General features: G+C 47.4%; 1 protein-coding gene across 1 annotated transcript in view; it reads left to right on the top strand.

The window, feature by feature from the left end:
* Positions 1-7,734, top strand: part of Adgrd1 (adhesion G protein-coupled receptor D1) — a 125,836-nt gene extending 118,102 nt beyond the window's left edge. Inside the window, exons 22-25 of the mRNA XM_045157019.1 lie at positions 3,306-3,432; positions 4,308-4,349; positions 4,649-4,741; positions 5,531-7,734. Of these exons, the coding sequence (XP_045012954.1) occupies positions 3,306-3,432; positions 4,308-4,349; positions 4,649-4,741; positions 5,531-5,626 (358 nt within the window). The 3' untranslated portion in view covers positions 5,627-7,734. The remainder of the gene's footprint in view (positions 1-3,305; positions 3,433-4,307; positions 4,350-4,648; positions 4,742-5,530) is intronic.
* The last annotated feature ends 18,219 nt before the right edge of the window (positions 7,735-25,953 follow it).

Raw genomic sequence — 25,953 nt, 5'->3', positions numbered from 1 at the left:
GGGCTGCTGACATTCTCTGACTTTAGCTACAGTGTCTATTTTCCAATGTGAAAGCAGAAGTCATAAACATAGTAGCAGCAAATCACTGAGATAATTATTCTGTAATGAATCCAAACACTGTAAATTAACCTGACAAGTGGCTGCAGCTCTCTTGGGCTTTTTCGGTCCCTGAAAGCTTCTAGGCTATCCCCTGTTGAGGAGGAAAGCTCATGGGGTCAGCAGTAACTTTCTATCCTCCTCCATCAGAGAGAAGGAGCACTCGCTGCCCCTGGGTGAGCACTCACTGCCCCTAAGCTTGGGTCTATCCCCTGAGCCTGGGCCTATCTGCCCTCTACCACCATTCGTACACCTCCTAGCATTTGTGAATCTTAGTCACCTCCCACACATCTCCCAGGACTGGTGAGGGCACAGTGGGCAGAGGATCAGCTGCAGTGTCCGTGTCCTCAGGGCCCTTTGCTCCTTCTAGGTCCCATTATAGGTGCAAGCCGGTGGCTCTCTGTGCCCAGCAGCTCTCTTCAGCACGCATTCAGATGAACTCCTCCTTCAGGACCCCAAATGGGCTGGCTTTCACTCTGAAGAGATCTCTGTTTATGACTTTCTTTCCAAACTCCTGAGAGAGAAGCAGGGAGCATTCAGGCTTTGCAAGTGAGGTCTTGGGTGGAAGCAAGGGGAAGAACCCATGGAGGGCACCTGGACCAGGTGGACATGGGGCTGCAACTCAGCAGAGTAAGAGTCCTTTTCCCAGGGCCAGGCCAGCCTTGAGGGGCACAAAGCACCAGTGACACTGGGGAGGAAATTGCAACCAGGCTGTGTGTGTCCAGAGTCCTTCTATAGCTCCAACTAGACCACTCCTCCATGACCTTGCTGTCACCATGAAGGAATGCATGGGAGTGCCATTGCTCAGTGGCTGTTCCTTGTAGACAGTTTCTCAGGAAGTAAAGACTATAGCATGGTGTTTGTATTTCTCAGGATAGAAGGCTATTATGTCAGGACTGTGAGTGCAAAACTGCAGTTTCCCTGAGATCAGACACCATGGACATCTCTCATTTTACATGGACTAGTGGCCAGTAGCTGGTGGCTATTTCCAGGGCCTCTGAGCTCTGGCACTATGCTGTACTTCAGGGCTGAAAAAACAAAGCCTAAGCCATACATGGTGGTGCACACGTTTAACCCTAGTACTTGGGAGGCAGAGATAGGAAGATTGCCATGAGTTCGAGGCCACTCTGAGACTACCTAGTGAATTCCAGGCCAGCCTGGGCTAGAATTCCAGGCCAGCCTGGGCTAGAGCAAGACACAACCGCAAAGAAAGAAAGAAAGAAAGAGACAGAGAGAGAGAAAGAAAGAAAGAGAGAGAGAAGGAGGGAGGGAGGGAGGGGGGAGGAAGGAAGTAAGGATGGGAGAGAGAAAGAAAACAACAAAGCCCAGTTCCAGGCACCTTACAGTAAGAACTGGGAGCTGAACTCTGTGTCTATGAACTGAGGGGTTAACTGAAGCAAGCAATGGCTGATGGCAAGCTGGGTAGCTGGGTAGAGGGTCCCACTATTCTCTAGGGGAGACCAGCTATATCAGGTGTCAGGATGGTCTTGTGTTAGTGCTATATCAGCTGAGCCTCATAGCCCAATAGCCCAATAGCCCAATAGCCCAGGCACTGGTCGCTCACCAGGGAACATTGAGCACCAGCTCCTCACTAGCTCTGCTCTAGGCTCTACAGACACAGCCGGGTCCAAGAATCTTGGTGTCTTGGAACTCACATTCCATGACTGCACCCCAGAGAATAATGTCTCCGGCCTCCTGAGGTGGGCCTGTCTCTCACCCCTATGGGCTTCCTTTTTTTTTGCAGTGGCAGGAGGCCCTTGGTTCTACTCTCCTTCCAGTGCTTGGGATGACTGACTCTTCCACCCAGCGCCATGGGCTGGATTGGGGTAGACTACATGTAGCACCCAATATCAACTGCATGGAGTGGAAGCAGTGTGTGGCTCTGGTCCTGCAGGAGCCTGTCTCATGCAAGCCAGGTGGCCAGAGCCTCCTCATCCTCCGCTCTCCCAGCAGTCCTTTCCATTCCTCCGTGGGGGTGGCTGTCAGCACGAGAAACCCTGTGCTGGGAGGCTATGAGTAGCTTGACATCACTGACAAAGCAGAAAGACCCACTTGTGGAAAAGTCATAGATGGGCAGCCGGATAGAAACAGCTATGGGCCTGGACATGACGGTCCCAGGAGTAGCCAGGTAGGCATCAGTCTAGGGTCTCACATTGACCAGCCATGTTAGCCAGGTGATGATTATCTTATACAAGGATGGTGCAGCTACTTGATTGGCTATTCCACTGAGACTGTAGCCAATTAAAGAGAAGGGCAGACTAGGGCTGCTTGGTGCCCAGAAAGGATAAAGTCACATCCCACATAGGTGTTCAGCCCAAAGAGAAAGCAGAGGTCTAAGAACCATCTGGAGAGGCTGTCTCCAAGGTCACAAACAAGGTAGACAGAATGGCCACAAGTAAGTATGTCTGCATGTCCCCTGCATAGCCATGCCACTGATGGAATCGGTCTACTTTGGCCAGCACTGAGGGACTGTGAGCTTCTATTTCCTTATAAAATGGGCTGATATACATGCTGCCTTAGCCATGTCAAGGCCCTTGGATATTGCAGGGAGGGTGTATGAGCAGTCAGTGATGCAGCAAGGAAGCTTGCTCAGCACCTGTTCTAAGTAAGGTAGAGGGACCAATGTGACAGGATTTCTGTGTGCACAGGACTTGGCTGCTCAGTCACTTCATCCCAGGGCCTAGAGGAATGCCACTGGCCACAGCATCTTCATGCAGATGAGAAGCCTCAGTTCTTGGGCCTCTCCACTCCCTTCCAGACATGCTTGGCTCCCAGTATTTAAAAATATTTTATTTATTTGTTTATCCGGAGAGAAGGGGTGTGTTCGGGCCTCTTGTTACTGCAGAGACTCCAGATGCATATACTACTTTGCAAATCTGGCTTTACATGGGCCCTGGAAAATTGAGCCTGGGGTGGCGAGCTATGCAAGCAAGTGTCTTTAACCTTGGAGCCATCTCCCCAGCCTCTTTGGCTCCCAGTTTGAGCTATGGCTGCTGGTGTGGTCTCCACCACTTAAGCTCCCCACCCAAATCCCATCCCTCCTGCCTGGTTCCTCTTCTTTCTTTGCAAAGGTGTGAGCCATCTTTGTATTACAGGGAGGGACCCAGCCCTTGCTCCCACAGAACTGTGTCTACTGACCTGGTCTCCCAGAGGACCTCATAGCCTATTGTTCCAGCCCACTACCAATGTGACCATTGTCTTTTTTTCAGGTTAACAGCAAAGGCTGTTGCTGTGCTGCTGCCCATCCTGGGCACCTCATGGGTGTTTGGGGTGCTTGCTGTCAATGACCGAGCCCTGGTCTTCCAGTACATGTTTGCTATACTGAATTCCCTGCAGGTAAGGATATAGGTCTGGCCAGTAGGCAGAACTATCAATTGTCCATAGGTGTAAACACCACAGCCCAGTTCTGGGGTCTGGGGTGTGCTGCCTAGGGAGTTAGTGGCCTCTCATGTATCCCAGATGGGCAGTGCCTCCACCTTGCAGCCCCTTCCATTCCTTCTTAGGGATGCCTGCCCCAGAGGGTGGCCTTGTTTCTGCACCCTTGTCCAAGCAGGGCAGAGCCTGTGGTCATGGCAACAGTTGGAAGCTCGTTAGGCCCTATGTGGGGTGCAGGTCACAGGCTCCAGCTCATGGTGTGCTCCAGCAGTGAGCCATTCAGGCCTGTGTGAAAAACGGACTTCAGGGCTGGAGAGATGGCTTAGCGGTTAAGGCACTTGCCTGCGAAGCCTGAGGACTCATGTTTGACTCTCCAGATCCCACATAAGCCAGATGTACAATGTGACACAAGTGGGCAAGTTTGCACTAGTGCACAAGATGACACACGTGTCTGGAATTCAATTACAATAGCTGGAGGCCCTGTTGCACCAATTCTTTCTCCTCTCTCTCTCTCATAAAAAATAATAACAAGGGTCCGGAGAGATGGCTTAGCATTTAAGGCATTTTGCCTTAAATTTTTCCTGTAAAGCTAAAAGCCAAAGGATCCCAGTTCATTTCTCCAGAACCCACATGAGCCAGAGCACCAGAGGGCACACGCACCTGGAGTTTGTTTTCAGTGGCTGGAGGCCCTGGCACGCCCACTTTCTCTCTCTCTTCCACTCTCACTCTTTCTCTCTCTGAAATAAATAAATAAAATACATTAAAAGTAATAATAAAAAAATGAACTTTAGATTGTGCAGGCAGCTCTAATACTGTTTCTCTCCCCTCCTTCTCAGGGCCTCTTCATATTCCTCTTTCACTGTCTCCTGAATTCAGAGGTATGTCCACTCTACCTGCCTCCTGAAAATATGATGTGGCTTTTCAGTTCTTCAGGGGCATAGAGGGCAGGACAGTGTTGCCTGGGAATGCAATTCTTGTCAGGCTCCATTTGAGAACCACCAACTCTGTTACTGACCTTGGTAACAATTTTGATGCTGGTAATTCCAGTCTCATCCCTGTGCAGGGTGTCCCAGGCTCACATCACAGCAGATTCCTAGAGGCAGTTGACAGTGACCTCTACGTTTGCTATTTCAGCCTCTGAAGTTCCTTATAAGACCCTTTTCTTCTGCCTTCAAAGGTGAGAGCTGCCTTCAAGCACAAAACCAAGGTCTGGTCCCTCACGAGCAGCTCTGCACGCAACGCCAACACAAAGCCCTTCAGCTCAGACATTGTGAGTACACTGTGCTGACCCTTCTGGAGTTCATTGTTTCTCATTGACTGAGCCTGTCCCTGATACCTTCCACTTCCCCTTGCCATCCCCAGGGTTGTTATTGGGCAGCAGTCCTGCTCCTCGGCCTGGCACAAGCATCCATGCCAGCTTCCCGGAGCTGGCAACTTCTGCCTCTCTGGCGAGGAGGGGTGTGCTGCAGCAGGCCACGCTCTATATCCAAAGCACCAGGCTGTTCTGCTCTGCTCCAGACTCTGTCCACGGCTCTGTTCTGGGCCCTGGAAGGGCCTTACCAGCTGGGAGCAAGAGACTGTGATGCAGCCCAACTACTGCCATTTAGGGCCTTGCTTAGAGTCTCCTTCCCAGATGTCACCAAACAAAGGTGTCCTTGTCCCAATGTCGTGTACCCAGCTCAATCATTTGCCTAATGGCCTTTGTCTGGCCTTGCCTCACTGGGATGCATGCCCTATAGGAAGGAAGGAGCAAGGCTGTAGCTGGCCTTGCCCACTGCTCTGGCCCCACAACCCACGGCAGCCCTTGGGGCAGTGCCTGCTCAATGATGAAGAAGGTGAAATGACCAGCAATGAGTGAATGAATGCACCCACATTCTGGGCCTGGTGAGGAGAGAACCTGCTCAGGGCCCAGGGCACTTTGTCTGGGATCCTCTGAGTTCAGGGCCTTGTGTCTCAGAGGAGCAGTGGGACCCCTGGGCCAGCCCTAAGCTTTCCACTCTCACATGGGGTGGATTCTGCCTGTGAGAGCACTATTTATACCTTACTTTGTGGTTTTCAGGTGAACGGGACCCAGCCAGGCACGGCCTCTACCAAGCTCAGGTCTTGGGACAGAAGTAGCCATTCTGCCCACCGTGTAGACCTGTCTGCCGTGTGAGCAAGGAGTCTGCCCCTCAGGACAAGTGCCGTCCCCCAAGCAGAGCAAAATGCACACCTTGCCTCTACCCGCGGCCCCTCCTCCTGCTCCCTGGCTGTGGGATCACAGCCCTCACCTGCGACTCTGCAGCAGAGTGCGCTCCCAGCACTGCGGGCTGACAGCGTGGCCAGTGATGGTGTTCGCCTTCTAAGCCAGTGAGCCCGAGGTCTTCTGTCCTCTGTGGACACCCGAGCACACGGCCATCGTGGTGACACCGAACACAAGCCTCCCTTTCCACTGCATGTGCACAGCATCAGACCCAGCAAAGCTAGGCTATAGGCTGCAGCTCCAGAGTGGGGCCTCTCCTCTGATGGGGAGTCAGGGTCCTGTGAGGGTACTGAGGATCCCATGGGTCCCTGGAGCATTAGCAGAGAAAGCTGGGGCATGAGGGGAAGAATATCTTCAGTTTGCTGAGTCCACCCAACAGGAGTCCCAAAAGTCAGTACCGAATGACGTGCACGTCTGCCTCATTCACCCCATAGCTATGCCAGTTCTGGGGCCTCCACTCTGCAGGGCTTAGGGGTACAGTCACCTGCAATCCTTAGCGTGGTCACACTGACTCTGCCCTTGTAAAGGGCACATAGCAGTGGCCTAAAAACATCATTATGTGGGGAAGTCTCAGCTATTTCTTTGTGAGTTTTGTTTCTCCAGACCCGAGGTCAGGCTTACAATGCCCCTTCCTCAGCCCACGCCTTTCCTACTGGGCACAGGCCCCTGCAGAACTCGCCGTGTCCCTTCTGTGCCCACACCTCTTGGTTTTCTGAAATGTAGCCACTGCTGGGACCTGTTTTCTCATCCGTTGGATGTGCTGCCTTGGTGTTGGAGACACCAAGCAGCTCAGCTGCTGCTCCCTGTCATGCCAAGGCCAGCACACTGTAGAGGTCAACTGGCTCCTCAGCAACTTCACTGAGGCCTGACTGGCAGGGAGGGTGAGCACAACAGTCTTCTGGGTGATTTTGTTGTATGTGGTGGTTGGTTTTAATGTACAAATTGACTCAGCCCCTGGGAATGCATGTGATAATTCTGTATGGGCCAGATCCTGGGTGACTCCAGGGCAGGGACCACAGTAAGATAAGTTGCGATGAGAGCCTGAGAGAGTCTGTGACAGTCCAACCTGGTTCTGATACTGGAAAATCTTCCCTTTATAAACTGTGACCTCACATCATTGAGCTCTTTCTACCCCCATGCCCACTTGGCTTCAGAATAAGTTTCTACTCAGTTCTGTGGACTGTCTTAGCCTTATCTTCCCCTTCCTCCTCTTCTTCCTCCTCCTCCTCCTTTTTTTTCCCTGCCCTTGTGTTGCAATGGAACCAGGGGCATGCTAAGCAAGCCCTCCATACTGAGCCACACCCCAGCCCCTGGTGGCTTGTCACTGGATCACTGGGGAGATAATAGCCCCACCCTCCACCCCACAGGCATCTCTCTCAGGAGCTGTGTGGCTATAGGGCCAATCTTTGTTCTATCCAGGCCAGGTCCCAAGTCCCAGGGCCATCTGGGCCCCTGTGACCAGCCATTCTGAAGCTCCTATGAGCAAATGGGGAGTGGGATGAAGGGGTCAGCACATAGGCTGAGGTCATGCTGAGACCCTGCATTTGGGGACAAGTCCCATATTGAGTATGTATAGCCACTGCTCAGCACCCTGTAATTCCCAAAGCTTAGACACTGGTGATTCAGAGTCAAACTTGCCATGCTGATTGTACAGCCATGAAAACACTGTGTGCTTAGTTTCTGCTGAGGCAAAGCAAGCTAGGGACCGCCTCTATTTCTGATGGAATTCTTTGTTTCTGACTCTCCAGAATACTCACTCTATATAGCTAATATGTCAAGACAAGTGATAAGCAAAATCTGTCTCAGCCTTCCGTTCCCAATGAGTGAAAGTGTGCACTTTATTTATAGGCTATGTATTTTGGCTTCTGCAGTCGTTTATTATCTAGATATAATTTGATTCAAAGTAAATTGGGAAGAATGGTGTGTGTGAAGTAGTTTACAACAGAGAAAAGATGATGAATGCCACTACGCAGTGAAAATACGTTGTTGTTTTGATGAAATAAAATCTTAATGTCCTTAAATGAAGTGTGGTCTTCATGATCTGTTGCAAATGATACATGTGCTCAGAGTTGGAATCCTCACAGAATGCAACAAGAAACACAAGACACCTACTCTACCAGCACATTCCAGATCTGGACACTTAGCTCAGGAGTGTGAGTGCCCTGGGGCCAACAGTGAGACTGAGGAGGAAGGAGATAAGACAGGGACCCATCCAGCCTAGGCCTACCCAGGCTGCTTGCTAGAGAGCACACTTGTTCTCCAGAACAGCATCCCTTTCTCTGCTGCAGCAGGATGCTTCTCAGTCCTGGTCAACTGACTTTTGGTGGCAGTGTGAGGCTCAGGACAGGACTCACTGGCTTGACGATGCTCAGCAGAGTAAATGTTGAATAGCACAGCCTTACTTACTACAGGTTGTTCCTACTGAATCCTCTTTGGTCCCTTGCCTAAGGTCTAAGGGCTGTATCTCGAGGGCTGTATCTGTGCTCTCCCTCTCACGAGCCTGTGCGCCCACTGTTTTCCTTCCATGCCGTATCACGGTTATTATAACTACAGCAATTCTTTAAATCAGGAAGCATGCACCCAAATTTTGTTCTTTAGGATTGTGTCGGCTACTTTAGGTCTTTTGCCTTTTGATAAGGCTTTAGAATCAGTGTGTTGATGTCTACAAGGCGTCCAACCCAGCTATGGTGATGCAGGCCTGTGATCTCAGCATGCAGGAAGCAGAGGAAGGAGATCGAGAGTTTGAGGCCAGCACTCAGAACATGGCTGTGTGGATAAAGTGCTTGTCATGCAAATGTGAATATCTGAGTTCAAATTCCCAGAACACACTGAAAAAGCCAGACATGATAGCAGACTTCTGTAATCCTAGCATGCCTGGCAAGGAAAGTGGAGGCAAGAGAATCTTCCAGAAGCTCTTGAGCCAACTATACTGGCCAACACAGTGATAAATGAGCGAGCCTGCCTCAAACAAACTGGAAGGTTAGGACCAACACCTGAGATTGCCCTCTGACCTCCACATCCATGCTGTGGCATGCACATGCCCACACTTATGCACTTGAACGTGTGTACACACACACACACACACACACACACACACATTAGAGAGTTTGAGCCAGCCTATGCTACATAGCAAAACAATTGCTACAATTTGTGTGTGTGAGAGACATCTTATTGGAATATTGATTGAAATTATGATGAATCTACAGGTCAGTCTTGATCAGTTGCTTTCCAAATGATCCTTAGTATTCCAAGCCATGACTGGAATCTCTCTCCATCTATTCAGAGCTTCAGAATTAGAGCCACTGCTTTTTAAAGTCTGTAGTAGTTTGAATGTGAAATGTTCTTCATGTGCCTGTGATTAGGCCTTTTTAGGCCTTATATTCAATCCCCAGCTGGTGACAGTTTGGGAGGAGGAGACTTGTTGGAGGAGGTGTGTCACTGGGGATAGACCTTGAGGTTTATTAGTCCAGCCCACTCAGAATCTTTCCACCCAGAGATGTGAACTGCTCCCTGCTTCCTGTCATGCTCTCCATGTCAACATGAAGCTTCTCCTTGAAACTACAAGCCAACGTAAACCCTTTCCTCCCATAACAAACTGTTTGAGTGTTTCTTTCCAGTATTAAGAAGTAAATACAAGCCTTGGTAGAATTCAGCCTGAATTCTGTGATGGTTCATCTTAATTATCAATTTGGCTGGACTTAGAATCACTGTGTAAACACACTTCTGGGTATTTCTGTGAGAATGTTTCCAGAGAAACTTAAGGGATGACGCTCCTTAACTATAAGTGGCACCATGCCATGGGCTGTGGTTGAGGACTTAAGAAAAGGAGAAGAAGTAGGAAGCCAGCTGAGCACCAGCATTCATCTACCTCTGCTTCCTGTGAGAAAATGCAAACCCTTCCTTAAGTTGCTTTTGTCAGGTATTTTGTAACAGCAAGAGAAAAGTAACTATTAACGAATTAGATCTGACTGCCAGGAATGGTGGTGCACACCTTCAATCCTAGCACTGGGAGGCAGAGGTAAAAGAATTGCCATGAGTTTGAGGCCAGCCTAAGGCAACATAGTGAATTTCAAGTCACCCTGGGCTAGAATGAGACTCTACCTTAAAAATATTTTTTTTTGAAAGAATTAGACCTGAATTGGTGGTGCACACCTTTAATCTCGGCACTTTGGAGCCAGAGGTAGAAGGATTGCTATGAGTTCAAGACCATCCTGAGACTACATAGTAAATTCTACGTGAGCCTGGGTTAGAGTAAGACTTACATTTTTTTAAAAAAAGAAAGAAAATTAGTATAGTCTGTTGCTGTGATAAACCTGATAATGTAATTCATAGGCCTTTGAAACTGGTTTGTGAGAGGAATGGGGAAAGTTTTGGAACTGCAAACTATAGAAGCCATAGAATGATATATGCAGAGTTAATGGACCATTCTGGTAGGAGATCAGTTGACAAGACTGCCAAGAGCAATGTGGACAGTGAAGGCCTTGTTCATGAGGTATCAGAAGGAAACAGGACTCTGAAACTGGCCATCATGTTATATTCTAGTAAAGAATTTGACATCATTCTGCCCATGCCCTGAGAACTTGAGGAAGGCTAAGTTCAGAAGTAATGGACTAAAGTGTTTGGTGGAGGGAACCTTAAGACAGGGTAGCTTCAGGCTGCGGGGTTGCTACTGTTCATTGTTAGTATTCAGGTATTGCTCTTTCCTTCTACTAGGTGGTTCAGCGTCCCATTTCCCCTTGCTTCCAACCCTGCCACTCTCTTACCTGATTATTTTTTTAAATTTAATTGGGAAAGAGAAAGAGAGAGAAATAAGGAGAAAGAGAGAAAGAGAGAGTAAGGAGAGAGAGAGAGACAGAATGGGTGCACTGGGGCCTCCAGCCAATGTAAATGAACTCCAGACACATGTGCCCCTTTGTGCATGTGGCTTACGTGGGTCCTGGGGAATTGAACAAGGTCCTTTGGCTTTGCAGGCAAGTTCCTTAACCACTAAGCCACCTCTCCAGCCCTCTCACCTGATTTTGAACAAAACCTTGGGTGCTTTTTCTCTCTTTTCCTCTTTCCTACCCATTCTCTCTCCCATTACAGTACAGTATTAAAACCAACCCTGAACTTGGCAAATGCCACCATCTGTCCAGCACCACCTACACAGCACAGACTGAAAAATGACTTATTTCTGAGAGTAGATAAGGTATCATCCTATGCATTTATTTGGGTGAATTGGGACTGCTAGGATCACATGGGCATATCACAATTATATCATGAAGACCAAGCCAGAGAATTAACAGATGCATCAGACTGAGGAAAAGGTGAAACTCCCTCAGGTGGACACCACAAAGAGGAAGACACCTAACGCTGTGATGGTAATAGCTCCATCAACCTGTCACCTGACCACCCAGTGTGTATGTCAAAGGACTGCCAGGCAAAGAACTCTAACTGTCCCTAGGGCTTCAGCTCAGCTTAGATCCTATTGAAATAGCTTACTGAAATGAACCATCTGTTCATCTGCCAATTTGCCCATCTGGACTGGCTGCCCATCCTTCTACCTAGACTGCCTTTCATATCTCCTTATGCCTACAGCTTAACTCTGACCCTCAAGCCTGGCTCTAGAGTAGCAACCATATTGTACTTATACCCATGTTCCATTTCTTTGATGGTATGGAATGACATAATGCCATGTGATAAGTTATGTGATGGTGTAGAAATTGTGACATAGCTTAGACTCCTAAGTAAGCATTATTTGAACCCAGTGCCATTAATCTTATGACCAAGTGGCTTCGGAGTAACTAACAAGGCATGCTAGTCTAATGGGTGGGAGCATATATGGTATGAATGAGCTAGACTATTGGGTGGCTACATATGTGGTGTGCACAAGCTAGACAAGAATGACCACCTTCCCAGGTATACAGAGATTGAATAATACTATTTGAGGCAGTTAAGGGAAATATGTCCTTGACCATATAAGGGGGATCTGTTTTCCCCTTATCTCTTTCCCCCTAAAACCTGATCAGAGGATGTCAATAATATAACTAAGTGACTAAACAAATGGCATGGTATCTGGTTTTGTTTCACCTCTTCTTCCTTGAATCACTGTCCTTTCCCTAGAAATAGGATAGGAAGCTGTTGGTATGATTACAAGCATGACGCCTGAACACCTGGCATGGGAAATGGACTGACTAGCTCCCTTTGGTATGCTCTCATGCAAGACCCCAGTCAGGGTCACCAGGTAGCCTTTCCCATTTCTGACACCTCCTTCTGCTGTAAAGGAGCTCTGCCTTCTTTCTTTCTATTAAAGTCTTCAGAAAAATCTTTCTATGCTTAACCTTCTAAGGTCTGTGGATTTTATTAATCAAAATTCATAAGACAAGAACCTGGAGGTCACTGACTCAGTGGAAGTTTTGTGTGGCTGTGAATGTCTAGCACCCTAACTCCTGTTACCACCCAGCCAAGAGTCTAGAAATACTCCATTGCTCTCAAAGACACCCCAAATTCCCATGTCACAGTCAGAATTTCATACGATTTAGAATTTAATAACTATTTCTGGAATTTTCCATCTAATATTTTTAGGCTGGTTGACCACAGGTAGCAGAAACTATGAAGATCAATACTTGATAGAGCAAGACTACTACAATCACAGAATACACTGTGATTATAGTTGAACTGTTACTTTTTAAATCAACCAAGTCAAAATTTTTTTATCTCACCTTCTCTTATTTCTTCTTCCATTCTCTAATACTCTAATTCAATTCCCTCTCTCCCTCTCTCCCTCTCTCTCTCTCTCTCCCTGTGTATGTGTGTGTGCATATATTTTTCCAAACCCATATTTCAAGGTCAGAGGACAACCTCAGGGCATTGGTCTTCTCCTCCCACCTTGACACAGGATCTCTCTTGTTATTTGTCACTGGGAAGGCCAGTCTAGTTGTCCCTAAAGCTTTGGGATTCTCCTGACTCTACCTCCCATTGACATAGGCATGTTGGGATTATAGACATGTGTGCCATTTGTATTCAGCTTTACATGGGCACTGGGGAACTGAACTACAGTTGGCATTCTTTATGTAGACTTCAGTTTATAGCCCAACTGCTTCATTCCTTTCCCTCTGTAGAATTTCTTTCACCATTCTCTGCCAAGAAGGCTTGCTAGCTATGAATTCCCCTATTTGGCTCGTCTAAGAGAGCCTTTATCCTCTACTCTCATAATTTTACTGGGATTATGTGGATTTTACACTGCTGTGTTTTCTTATTTCAGTCACTCCAGAATTTTCATCCACTGACTTTCTGTCACAGTTGTGGTGAGAGGTTCCCTTTATTCGTATTCTTGCTAGCCTATTACTTAACAACAGGTCTTCTTCCTCTGACTTAACACAAAGTTTTCCTTTGGGGTTTTCACAATGCCTTGGTTGTTTTTCTTTTGTGACTCAATCCATGAGACAAGATAGAAAGGTAAGAAAATCTGTAATGACATGGGAAGAAGGGCACAGGCTCTGCTCCTGAGATCTTACTGGCTAACAGGGGATTTCAGGCTTCAAGCACCACTAAAAGAAGCCAAGTGGTCCACCTAGTTGATACCTTGAATCTTTTAGCACTTCCTGCTGCTTCCTAGTACTTCCCATCAACTCCAGTAGGAGAAATTCCATAACTTTTAATCTTATTATAAGTTAGACACTTTGAACAATGTTAGAGAGAAGGGAGGAGGGGTGTCTTAGCAACATTTAGAGATATAACTTGGATGCCACAGAGATGGAGACAACTAAGTGTGACTCATTCTTGAGAAGGCCATACTTATCCCATCAGTTGTACTTTCCTTTTCCTTTCCCAGAAAACCTTTCCTTATATCTCTTCTATCTTTCTATCTAAAAACCCCAACTCTGTTTCATAAACCAGCTCTTTCTATTTTCTGCATCAAAGCCAAGAATTCTATTTCTGTAGTTGTTGTTTTTGCCTGGGTGGAAGTCTCTTAAAAGGGAACTCTTCAGGCTTCTGAGAGAGGGATGGACTGAAGCCAGTCATGAGTTAGTGTCTCATCCTGCTGACACTGGGGGCTTGGCTTCCCTGGCCTGCCCAGCAAGCAGCAGTACAGAGGGACCAAAGAAGTCCCAGGGCTCTAGGCTGAGCCCACAGGTCAGGACCCTGTCCTGCAACACGACCATCAGAGGCTAAATGCATAAAAGCAAACTCCATGCTTACTTCCTAGCTGGGGCTGGGATTACCATCCTCAACAGAGGTCTTGGGAGCTTAGAAGGGACAGAGGCAGGGGCAGAGTGTGTGGTGTGAGTGCGCCTCTCAAAAGCATGGGCTGGAAGTGATTCCCACTGTAGCTACATGGGAAGTGGCCCAAGAAGGGATGGGCTAGCAGTTAGGTAGAAATAAATGAGGTAGTATGAGTCCTGGGCAAGGGGGCTGACTATCATAGAAGTAGGGTCATCACAGAAGGGGGAGTCTGGTCCTGTAATGTCTCTCAGATCCTCTCCCTGTCCCTCTTTCATGTGACACATTCCTTCTTTTTCTGACATAGCAGAACACCATCACCAGGTACTGCCACCCTGAGTTTGCCCTTCCTGGCTTCCAGAACCTGAGAAAACAAATTTCTATTCTTTAATTTTTTAATCTTTTGCTTTTTATTGACAACTTGTATAACTATAGAAAATAAACCATGATAATTCCCTTCCTTCCCCCACTTTCCCCTTCAAAAATCCACTCTTCATCATATCCACTCCCCCTCTCAATCAATTTCTCTTTTATTTTGATGTCATCACTGTTTCCTCCTATTGTCTGGAAGAGTGCATTGTAAGTAGCCCCATCCTTCCTTTGGCTCTTCCATTCTTTCTACCACCTCTCCTGGAAGGTGTGATAGAGGTGTTTCAGTGCTGAACACTCTTCTTCTCAGCACTATGGTGAGTTTTGAGTAATCCCAGAGGTCACTGCCATTTGAAAAGAGAAGCTTGTCTAACCAAAAATGAGAGTAGCATTGCTATATGGATATGAATGCTAAGAGAAGTACTTACTGGGCAGTTTGTTTAGCATAACATATGCCTTTAGCTAGACACCAGCAGATGTTACACCCCTAAGGCTCCCTTGTCATAGGTTTTCAGCACCAGGCATGTATTCCTTCATGTGTAAAGGGCCTCCAGTCTAATTAGTGAGTGATTGGTTTTCCCCATAACAGACATGCCACTATTGTACCCTTTGGTTCATTTGGCCTGGTTGGCCAAATTTAAGGCTTGCAGTGTTCACTGTTGCTTTTATCACCACTGATGACTTCTCTCTCTCCCATAGGGCTGTATGCAACATGCAACATAGCCCTTTCCAGCTTTCTGTCAGCTGGTCTACAGGGAAGAGGTTTTTACCTCAGCTCAAGCTTGATTTCTCAGTGACCTTGCAGCCCAAGCATGTGGTGTCTTCAGCAATAAAATTTCTATTCTTTACAAATGACCCAGTGTGGTGCTGAGCAGCATAAATCATACTGAGACAGGCTGCTGCTTGCTCAGGAGAAGGTCAACCTGGACAGCCTGCGACTTCCCACTCCACTCAGCATACAAGCCAGCTATCTCTCAGTCACACTGTGACCTCCATGCTGTGTCCCCACACTGGGGCACAGACCAATACTGTATGCTCATCACTATCCTCCAACAGAGGCCAGTCACTGTGCCCCCCTCCCATAGTAGCCAGCACACAGGAACCCCAGAGAGTCCTGGTTTCTCAAGTCTCCTGGCACAGAGATGGGTAGGTAATGACACTCCATGCGGAAGTGGCAGAAAATGGTTCTGGGTGAGTTTATGGTTACTGAGTCTCCAAAGCCATGCGATCAAAGCATCATGACCCTGTCCTTGGAGGCACTTCTGGTTTCCTAATGAGCTGTGGTCTTTTCCTGCTGGTTTACCTTTTCTAACCATTTCTGACTGTGTCCTCTGCAAGCTCTCCACCGGGCATCACATGGCATCTGAGGGGATTCTGAAGGACAAGGAATACTCCCAAGGTCAGGAGTATTTGGGGACACCAAATTTGAACACCTGGATATACCCCTGCCAGTCTGTGTGACTTCTAATCTTGGACCCTCACCTCCCTGACTCAAAGTTCCCAGTTTAGATGTAATCTCTGGAGACATCTTACCTGGACCTGTCAGCACTATGCTTTCAGAGCCTTCAGTGGTCTTTCTACATAACATTCACTGGTTTAGTTTCTGGGAACTCCCATCAGACAGGTGGCTCCATGAAGGCCAGGCTGGCTCTGTCCTGTACAGTTTATGGCCACAGCAACACAGACAGAGCTTGGACATGTCCATAACCCAGAAAATTTCTCCCAAATAATATGTAACATAGCTCCACCCAGATCTTTTCTGGGCCCCTACTACATGAGACATAGAAAATATGCCATCACAAACACATAATTACCTTCTGTTGCAGTCAGGTTCACATTGCTGGTAGAAATCACCCAACCAAGAGCAGCTTGTGGGGAAAAGGCAGGCTCAAGGGGAAGCTTCATGATGGCAGGGGAAAATGATGACATGAGCAGAGGGTGGACATCACTCCCTGGCCAACCTAAGGTGGACAATAGCAACAGGAAAGTGTGCCAAACACTGGCTTGGGGAAACTGGCTATAACACCATAAGCCCACCCCCAACAATACAATCCCTCCAGGAGTCATTAATTCCCAAATCTCCATCAGCTGCGAACCTAGCATTAAGACCACTTAAGTTTATGGGAAACACTTGAATCAAAACACCACAGCCTCCAAGGGAATCTGTGTCTGGTTTCCTTCTAAACAATTCATGCATTATGAGCTTACAATGAGAATCCAGCAGGTATCACTGCACAGACCTCACATAGGAAGGAAGGGAGAGGGAGGAGCTAGAGAGGCTAGACATTCACAATGTGGAGTAACTGCAGTGTTGGTCTAGATATAGATTTTGTTCTTGAAATCTGAAAGTAATTTTGGTGTCTTTGAGAGCATCAGTGCATTTTTAACTCACAGAGAGCACTTTTTTCTGTTCTCTATGCTCCTCAGAGAGCACAGGGGACAAGGGACAGGGGACATGTTGGGAGGGGAGCTTACAGTTGGCTTGTGCATAGCTCCTTAAGGGACAGTCCAACTCCAAAGCCTGGCCCATGGAGTGCAGCTATGGGGCATCTGGAGCCCATATGGCAGAGCCAAAGCAGCAGGGTATATTGGGAACCATCATCTCCCAGGATGCTCAAGACCCAGGCTGTGCTCCACCCACAGGCCACCTCCACTTCCAGAGTCAGCCAGGTCCTAGCTCCAAGCTATAGACCAGGACTTTGGCCAGTTCAGATGACAGGTTCATTGCAAGGATCCCATCTTGTCTCTACTCATTTATCCATACTATGTAGTCAGTTCCATGTTGCTGGGATGAGCATCCAAACCAGACACAGTTTATGAGAGGAAGGGATTTATTTCAAACTTACACATCCAGGGGAAGTTCCATCAATGGTAGAAGAAGCTGATTACTTACATAGATCCAAGCAGGCAGAAACAAGTACAGCAAGCAAACACCACATCAGCAGACACATACCACCAGAGCTCACACTTCTCTCCACACCTTTGGGCTGGAACCCGATCCATCCCCAGGATACACTCCCTCCAGCAGGTCACTGGAGACTTAAGCAGAAAGTTTAACCTTAATGAAAAAAATACTTGAGGCTGCGGAGTACATATTTTCAAGCTACCACATTTTACACCTGGCTCCTATAGCCTCATAACCATCCCACACTTTAAATTGCATTCAGTCCAACTTCAAAAGTCCCTGTAGTCTTGCCAACTTTAAGACTTTTAAATGTCCCAAGTCACATCTGAGATTCAAGACTGTCTCTTATGAGTCTTATAAAATTTAACTTCCAACTTATAATGACACAGAGCAACATTTCTATTGCTATAAGGCATAACAGGGAGAGTAGACCAATAAAAAAATAAATAGCCACCAGGTAAACACCAAATACCTGCAGTTCAAGTGCAACATCCATGACCAGTAGTGACCATCTGTGGATTCCATCCCTTCAGCTAGGCTGAGCAGCCAGGGGGAAATGTCCATCTCAAGCCAACAGCACTCCACAAATCACAGTTGTAATTTTACCAAAACATCTCCTGGTCTCCACCACAAAGTGAAGTCCATCTTACAATGGCCTCACTGGTCTCTCCAAAGAGGATCACTGCCCTGCTTCACATGCCACATTTCTGCAGTGCTTCTTGAAACCATGTGCACTTCATGCCCTGCTTCTATGCATTTTTCATGCTTCCAAAACAAATACCAGGTGTGCAGCAACATAACCATTTTGTTAAGCCAGGGAGGAAATAAATTGTGACCTTGAAGAGCAAGTTTCTTTCTTTCAGTCATCTTCTTTCAAAAGCATTTGCATTTTTACAATTCAATCTTTCCTGGGTGTATTTCACCTCAGGCAACTTTATCATTGTTTCAATGTAAGCATCCTTACTATGGGTAACCTATTTAATAATAGCAGCTTTAACAACCTGTAGCAGACAGCTTCAGGTTCCTTGAGATGAACTTCTAGACCAGGCACAGTTATGGAGGAAAGGATATTTATTGAAGCCTACAGATCCAGGGGAAGTTCCATAATGGCCAAAGGAGCTAGCCTGCCTTCACAGCTCCAAGCTGAGAGATGCACAAGCCAAAAAGCCAAAAACCACATAGCACAGCACACTTCAGGAACTCCAGCTAGGCACACTTTTCATACCTTTAGATTGAAATCTGAAGCCCACAACACCTTAAGATCCACCCAGTGAAACAGCCTCCAGCCAGGTGGCTGCAGATGCAAATTACAAAGTAATAAAATACTGAATATATTGGGGGGGGCATCTATTCAAACTACCATATTTTGCCCCTGGCTGCCAATACATTTACAACAATCACATATTTTAAATTGTACTCAATTCAATTTCAAAGATACCCACAGTCTTGACCAATTAAAGAGAGTAAGTCCTTTAAAATCGAACAAGTTAAATATTTCCAACATATAAAGGCGACAGGTGGACACAAAAGCTATCCAGCATCTTTGAGCAGCCATTGAAATTATTAGGAATCAGAAGCAAATTGCCAACATTGACCATATTACAAAGCACATGTCCCGAGTGCACAATTTGCATCCCAAAGAGACCATCCGTCAGCTGAGTTTAGCTGTGAAAGATGGTCTTATTATTGAAATGTTAACAGTGGGCTGTAAAGGCTCAAAAGCTGGTATTGAGCAAGAAGGATATTGGTTGTCAGGAGATGAGATTGACTGGGAACAGAAAATCATGACTGCTATTTTGAATGTCATTTGCCTGGAGAGGTGTTGGTATATGACCTGTGTTTTTGTGTGTATCATTCCAAGTGTTTGTCTGCTGAGTTCAGGCTTAGAAACAGCTGTAGTCACTGGCAGTGCCCAATTTGCAGGCTAAAGAAATAAACAGGTCATGGCACGTTTAACAGAAAGAGCTCCTTCTTTCTTCCCACTTGGCTGTTGGAGCTGCTTGCTGCCTTCCAGCATGGATTGAAGACCAGTGTGGACTGAAAACCAGCATCAACTGAAGACCCACATGGTCTGAAACCCAGTGGCTCCTCAGGAAGCCTCCAGGCCTTCCGGTGCCATCTGCAGTGCCGGATCTGGACTGCTAAGGCATCTGGCCACGTGGACTGAGCAACTACCAGGTTCCTTGATTCTTGGGCCTACAACTGCTATTGGACTACCATAAAATAATCCAACAAATTCCCCTTTTAAAATAGTTCGTTCTAGCAGTTCTGTTCCTCTAGAGAACCCTGACTAATACACAACCTAAAATCAATCTCTGTGCCAGTAACTTTAAACTTGCTTGAATATTTCTAACTTTAAATCTTATATCTCTCAGTTCTGTATCTTCTGCCAAGAACACCAGTCTATTGCTTTTAAATTCAACCTTGATCAAACTCTTAGGGCTTGGGCAGAAGAATGCAGTGACCTTATGCCAGTGACCTAGCTCCACCCAAGTTCTTTGCTTTCCTTTGAACGTTCATAAGCCAACACAATTCTCTCTGCATTTATCATTTTCAAATTCTCATCAAAATAGTCTATAGAATTTGGTTTACTACTCTGGATGGGTTATGTAGTTGTAAGTACAATTCCATCAACATTCCTCCAGAACACAAGTTCCAAACGACCAAAATCCACATGTTGAGATTCATCCATAGCAACACCCCAACTCTCTGGTACCACACTTACAGCATGTGAGGAAGCAAGCAGTCACTCTTCCTTTATAGATGTGGGACTTGGCCATGCTCACAACGTAGGAATCCAAAGTCTGTATGTATGTATGTATGTATGTAATTGCATGATGGCAGCCATCTTAAGAGCTGTACACATGGATGCATTATGCTTTTCTATATAATCTGAGCCTTTGTCCATATTGTGATGCCCTGTGTATACCATGTGGTTCAGGGTAGGGAAGACCTCAGGATCAGATGACTCAAGGAGGATCCTGCCAATCCTGGTCAATGCTCCCCTTGGGGCCCTGGACCAGTCCTTTCAGGGTCAGCTGGCTCTTGACCTCACCTTGCTGAGTGCTGAGAACATACCCACATCATTACCTTATAAGGGACTATAGATGGAAAATTGCTCCTAGGATGCAGGGCCCAGGAGCAAAGCTATTCACACATTTCACCAATCATCCCTGAGGGTCTTTAATGGAGTTAGGAAGAAAAGTGTCTTCTCACCTAATGTCTGCCTCAGAGGAGCTTTCTGAGACTTCCTAGGACCTGGGCTCTTTCACATCTAAGCTCATCAGTTACAGCACCCCAGTTAAGCTGTTTCCAGGCCTGGACAGCAGGACATGGCTGACAGGAAGATTGATGCAGCACATTGACAAGGAATGTATGTCAGCTGATTTTTTTCAATCTAGGAAATCAGGACCCAACTGCAAAGTATTTACTATACTGGTGACACTGGAAAACAAGTCAACCCAGAGTCATCTTAAATACTGTTTGCTTTTCTCTGTGGTGACTTGATGATATAGACAGCAGTGTGTTATGGTGGTGAGGTAGTTCCTCCTGCAGCCTCAGGGCTGAAGACACTGCATATGTGGTATACTTGTGGCCTGCAATGGTTAGTCTCTGGCTGTCAGCTTTTCAGGATTTTGAATTACCATGAAAAAAACCTCTGGTCATATCTGTGAGGGATTTTCTATTTTTTTTAATAATTTATTTATTTATTTGAGAGCGACAGACACAGAGAGAAAGACAGATAGAGGGAGAGAGAGAGAATGGGCGCGCCAGGGCTTCCAGCCTCTGCAAACGAACTCCAGACGCGTGCGCCCCCTTGTGCATCTGGCTAACGTGGGACCTGGAGAACCGAGCCTCGAACCGGGGTCCTTAGGCTTCACAGGCAAGCGCTTAACCGCTAAGCCATCTCTCCAGCCCGTGAGGGATTTTCTATATTCAGTTAGTTGAGATGAGAGGACCCACACTTACTGGGTGGGTTCCTGAACTACAGACAAAAGAGAAAGCTGCCTGAGCAACAGCGGTCATCACTGTGCCCTGTTTCCTCACTGATGGACTGGATATGACCGGCTCCTGCCCCCAAACCTTCCCTGCCATAATGAACTGTAAGCCGAATTCAACTCTTCCTTTAATGAGCTGATTCTATACTGGCCCTTTATAACTAATACATGACCTCTGTTTGGAATCCAGGGGAGGGTGTCCCTGGGCAGTACCTGTGGCATTTGTGTAAGCACCTTGTCCTTACCTGCCTGGTTCCTATGTGAACTGCCCATGAAGTGTCTGTCCATTGGTGTGTGTGTGTTACCTATATATGCACCACATGCTTCCTGTGTGCTGTGTCCCTGTAATCTGTGCTCCTATGTGTCTTCCCACAGATTATGGTCTCTGGGCATTCTCACAGACTCACTTTGTGATGTTGTCTTTGTATATGTGGCCCATGTGACATTTCCTGAATATGTACTTAGTGAATGCTGTCTTATCTCCATGTGTGTACCACCAAGTATGTGTCCTGTGGATGTCCGTGTTGTCTCCACATGCACACCACCAAGCATCTACTCATGTCTCCACTACCTGGATGCACTCGTTTCAGGGGCTCCATGTTTTATATGTACCCCACTAGCCACATGCCATGTGTGTACAACCTAGAAACATTCACCCTGGATGGCAGCCGGGCTGCTTCTGTGTGCCCTCTGCAGTGTCTGTGTCCAAGTTGCCTCCGTGATGCCTAAATATGTCACTGTCCTGTGCCCCTTGTGCATGCCACTGTGTGTTGGTGCTTCTCTGTGTCTTTGTATAATACCCTGTGTATCACCTGTCTGAGCATGCTGTTGGTGTGTGCTGTTTCTGTACATTCCCTGTTCATGGCCTATGTATGTCAGCTCATGGACAGTGTTTGTCGTGCTGTAAGGATTTCACATTCATTGGTGTGTGTCATTCATGTAAACTGTCTGCAGGTCACTTGCATTGCTATGCTTGTGCTTTGCTGTGCTGCCTGTGTCACTAGTATGTATGTTCCATGCAGCCCATCTCTGGTGGCACTGTCACTACTGTAGGTTATATCACATCTAGTTCCTCTTAGTGGCACTCGGGTGCATCATCCCACAAATGCTGTCCATGAATTTCTCCCCTGCAGCCCATCACTTCCTTCATACTGATGTGGGGCGGGCAGAGGTGAAGCCCGAAGGAGATTCCAGGCTACGGAGCTCCTTCCACAGGTCTCTGGCTGTTTGGAAGAAGCAGTCATCCTCACCAATGCTGGTCCTGCATCTTCTGACTTTCCTGATGCCCCTTACTTCAGTTGGCACCTTCAAGAGTAAGAGGCTAAGCTCTCCTCTCACAGAAACAGTGTGGGAGCTTGCTTGGATATAGTGAGGCTCTGTGTGAGTACAGGTCCTGGGCTGCAGTATTCCCTGGGGAGAAACCTGGTCACAGCCTTCCATGGACTCCCATCCATGAGTGGACAGACCCCCTCTGTCCCTCTAAATGATGGGGATGGATGCAGAGAGCAAATGAAGACCAAGGGTCTTTACATTAGGGGCAATGTCCATGGAGGGACATCAAAGCTTGCAGGCAGCCAGAATTTCTGTCTCCTCCCTAGAGTGTGGCTGGAAAGGTCTGCAAGTGGACACTGGTCTCTTCAGGGCACCATGTCCTCAACATCCTCATGCTCATGACAGCTCTGTGCAAGGCCACTTTGTCTCAGCTGGAAGGGTCTTAGACTGGACTCTGGTTCTCTAATCATATGAGTTTCTCCAATGAAGGGACAGAAACCACCTTACACCTCAGTAAATAAAGGGAGTGGAAAGCGTGGCTCCAAGACCCAGAAACACTACAGCACAGGCCTCGTATCAGGCCAGTCTCAAGGCTCCACCAATATTATCTGAACCAAGTTGGGCTTTTCCATCTCTGATCAGTACTGCAATTGATCTGTCATCACTATCAGACCCCAGTGACAATCCAGCTTCTCAGTGTTCCTCAGTGACAAGATGGTGCTGGCCACCCTAGCTTCTTTTCAGACAAGCTCAGCCAGTGGAAAGTGTCAGAGCCTGAAGCAAAACACCCACTGCAGGGATGGTCTGAGACCAAGGATGGTGTCCTTCACAGAATTGGGACTCTGCCCAATTATCGGAGAGGACCCTAGTTTGGGAACTGTAGGCAGCAGGAGGGGGAACCCAGCCTGGGCACCACCTTCTCATTTTTAGGTCAGCCTGGAAATGAGCCCCACTAGCTGCCTTCAGACCATCTACACATCCCTGTCCAGGGATAGACCAGAGGTCATACAGGGGCTTCAGGCTCCCTTGGTCCTACCCTGTGCCTTGCTACCTGTGTGACACCCCATGGTGGAAGGCTGAGTTCTGAGTACTTCCAAAGGAAGTCTGCCTTTGTACATCCACTGAATGTGGGCTGCTGCTTTGGGCTTCAGAGGGTTTCCTGGCTCTGGCTGGATTTTGAGTTTATATTCTAAATGCTTCACATATGCTCTGGGAAGCTGACTGATCATCCAGGTGAAGCCAGGATATCAGAGAACTGCAAACTAAATAGTGTGCACTGGTCTGAAACTCCAGGCCTGGGATTTTCTGCTTCATTTGGGAGCTAGAAACGCAACCTAATGACACCCAAAGCTTTGAGACACCTGCAGAAAAAGGCAGGCTCTCTCAACTGAGCTGGCTCCTAGAAGCAAGGCCTAACCTAAGTTGACACAGCCACATCCTATCAAGAAGAGGAGGGCCACAAGCCTTGGGGGCCACCTGAATCCATAAGAGGACAGAGTTCATATCTCATGGCCCTGGGTGCTGGATCAAAGCAGGACCAAGAAAGACAAAGAATGACTCTACAGTGCTCAGGACTCTGGAACATCCAAGAATGACCTATTGTCAGCCTTTCCCTTCCCTTCAAGTCCTCCTCACCTCAGTGCCGGCTGCTTCAGTCTCTGGACACCCTCATCTGGGTTGTTGTGCCTGGAGATCTTATTTCATTTCCAGCTTTGTAGTTCATCTCCCCTACCTGGAACAACTGTATGTCACACTGAGTCCTAGCCCACCCTGTGGATGTGACTTCCTTGGTGTGTTCTGTCATAGGCATGGAGATGGCAATGACCTGACCCTGCAGTAAATCTCCACCAGTGGAGCTGAGCATGGGGAATGACTAGGAGGTAGACTTTGGCTTTTTAAGGACAGTAACTCTTATGGCTGCCAGTCTCTAGCTTGTGCTATCAAAGAAAGCCACTCTTATGACAGAAAGGTAGCTGTAGGCAGCAGGAAAGAAACACTTGCCTCACATGTGCCTTTGGCTTTGCCAGGTTTAGCTGTTGCTAACCCTGCATCCCGGGGCTCAGGGATGGAGCCCACATGATGGCAGCAGCCTCTTATGCAAAGATTAAAGTTTACTTATTGTTTGCACCTACTGTACCCATTTCAGTAGTTCTAGTGTGTTTTTCTTATTCCCAATCATTCTTTTGAAATTTCATGTGTATTTATTTTTTCTTTGCAGTGTCTAAAGAAATTGACAAAACTTCATAACGGGTAGGGAAGTATCTCTCTACAATGGAAAGTCTGCAGCCTGGCAAATGGGAGAGGACACCCAAGGGTAGGAACCAAGAAGCAAGGCTGTGGGTAGGAACACAGTGGAGTAGATGGGAGCTGCAGCAGGGGAGAGGGCTTGGAGGTGGGAGGCCAGAGTAGACCCAGGCGGAAGCCTTCTACCTCTGGGGGACTGAAGTGAGCAGAGGCAGATGCCATCTGGAGGCTGGTCACAGATTCCAGAAATTGTGGTAGACATCAATAGGGACCATAATTTGGTTAAGCTAACCACCATGGATGAAGTGGTGGTTCATCCACTATCTGGTCTTATACATAAGAAATTTGCCAGGACACAGTTGCACACAAGGTATCAGAGGTGTTCTGTTAATCTCATCTATGTTTCAAAACATGAAGCAGTGCCCAGCACATAAGACTTGAGAGGTTTAGCCTGGAATTTGGATTCCTGGTTTTCTTTAACAGTCTGAGTCCTGTAACTCCAGACCCCTTTCATATGTGGCAACCTGACGCGCAGCAGAGAAATTTCCTCAAAGGGCACATAGCCACCAGCTCAGCCAACACCTGTCCATTGTACCCTGGAACCCTATGCCTGTGGGCATCCTGAGGACCCCACTGCAAAGGTTCAGTGATAAACCTGTGGAAGTTGCCACAGCTCTTGACCCTGGAAAGTCTGACCTTCAAGTCAGATGAGGTGGACAGACAAGTGTTCAGCATGCCACAGGGCTCCTGGTGTGGGGAAATGGAGTGGGGTAGACATTGACTTCATCTGTGGTAGTGATGTTGACAGTATCGTGGTCCCTATAGATAGATGTCCACCACAGTCCCTGGAATATGTGACCATGTTACCTACCTGTAGAAAGGGTCTTGTGATTAGAGAATCTGTGTCTATGTTGCCTGTCTGGGAAAAGGGTTTGTGATCCAGACCTTGAAATCTAGAAGGACCCAGGTGGCCCAGTATAACTACATGAGTCCTCCCAGTAGGACTATTGCTAGCCAGTCCAGAGACATGAGCCCGAAGGCGAGAATCAAAGTCTGAGAGGGATGCACACATACTGCTGGCCTTGAGGACAGCGGAGACAAGAGCCGAGGCAAGCATGAAGCCCCTAGAAGTCGGGACAGCCCCAGTTAAGAGCCAGCAGGAAAGAGGGACCTCTCCACCACAACCAAAGGCAACAGCCCAGGCTAGTGAAGAAGTAAGGCTTCCTCTTGGGCTTCAGAGAAGACATGTC

The sequence above is a fragment of the Jaculus jaculus genome, chromosome 8 (assembly GCF_020740685.1).
Source record: "Jaculus jaculus isolate mJacJac1 chromosome 8, mJacJac1.mat.Y.cur, whole genome shotgun sequence".
NCBI classification, from domain to species: Eukaryota; Metazoa; Chordata; class Mammalia; order Rodentia; family Dipodidae; genus Jaculus; species Jaculus jaculus.
This window is presented reverse-complemented; position numbering and strand designations above follow the sequence as displayed.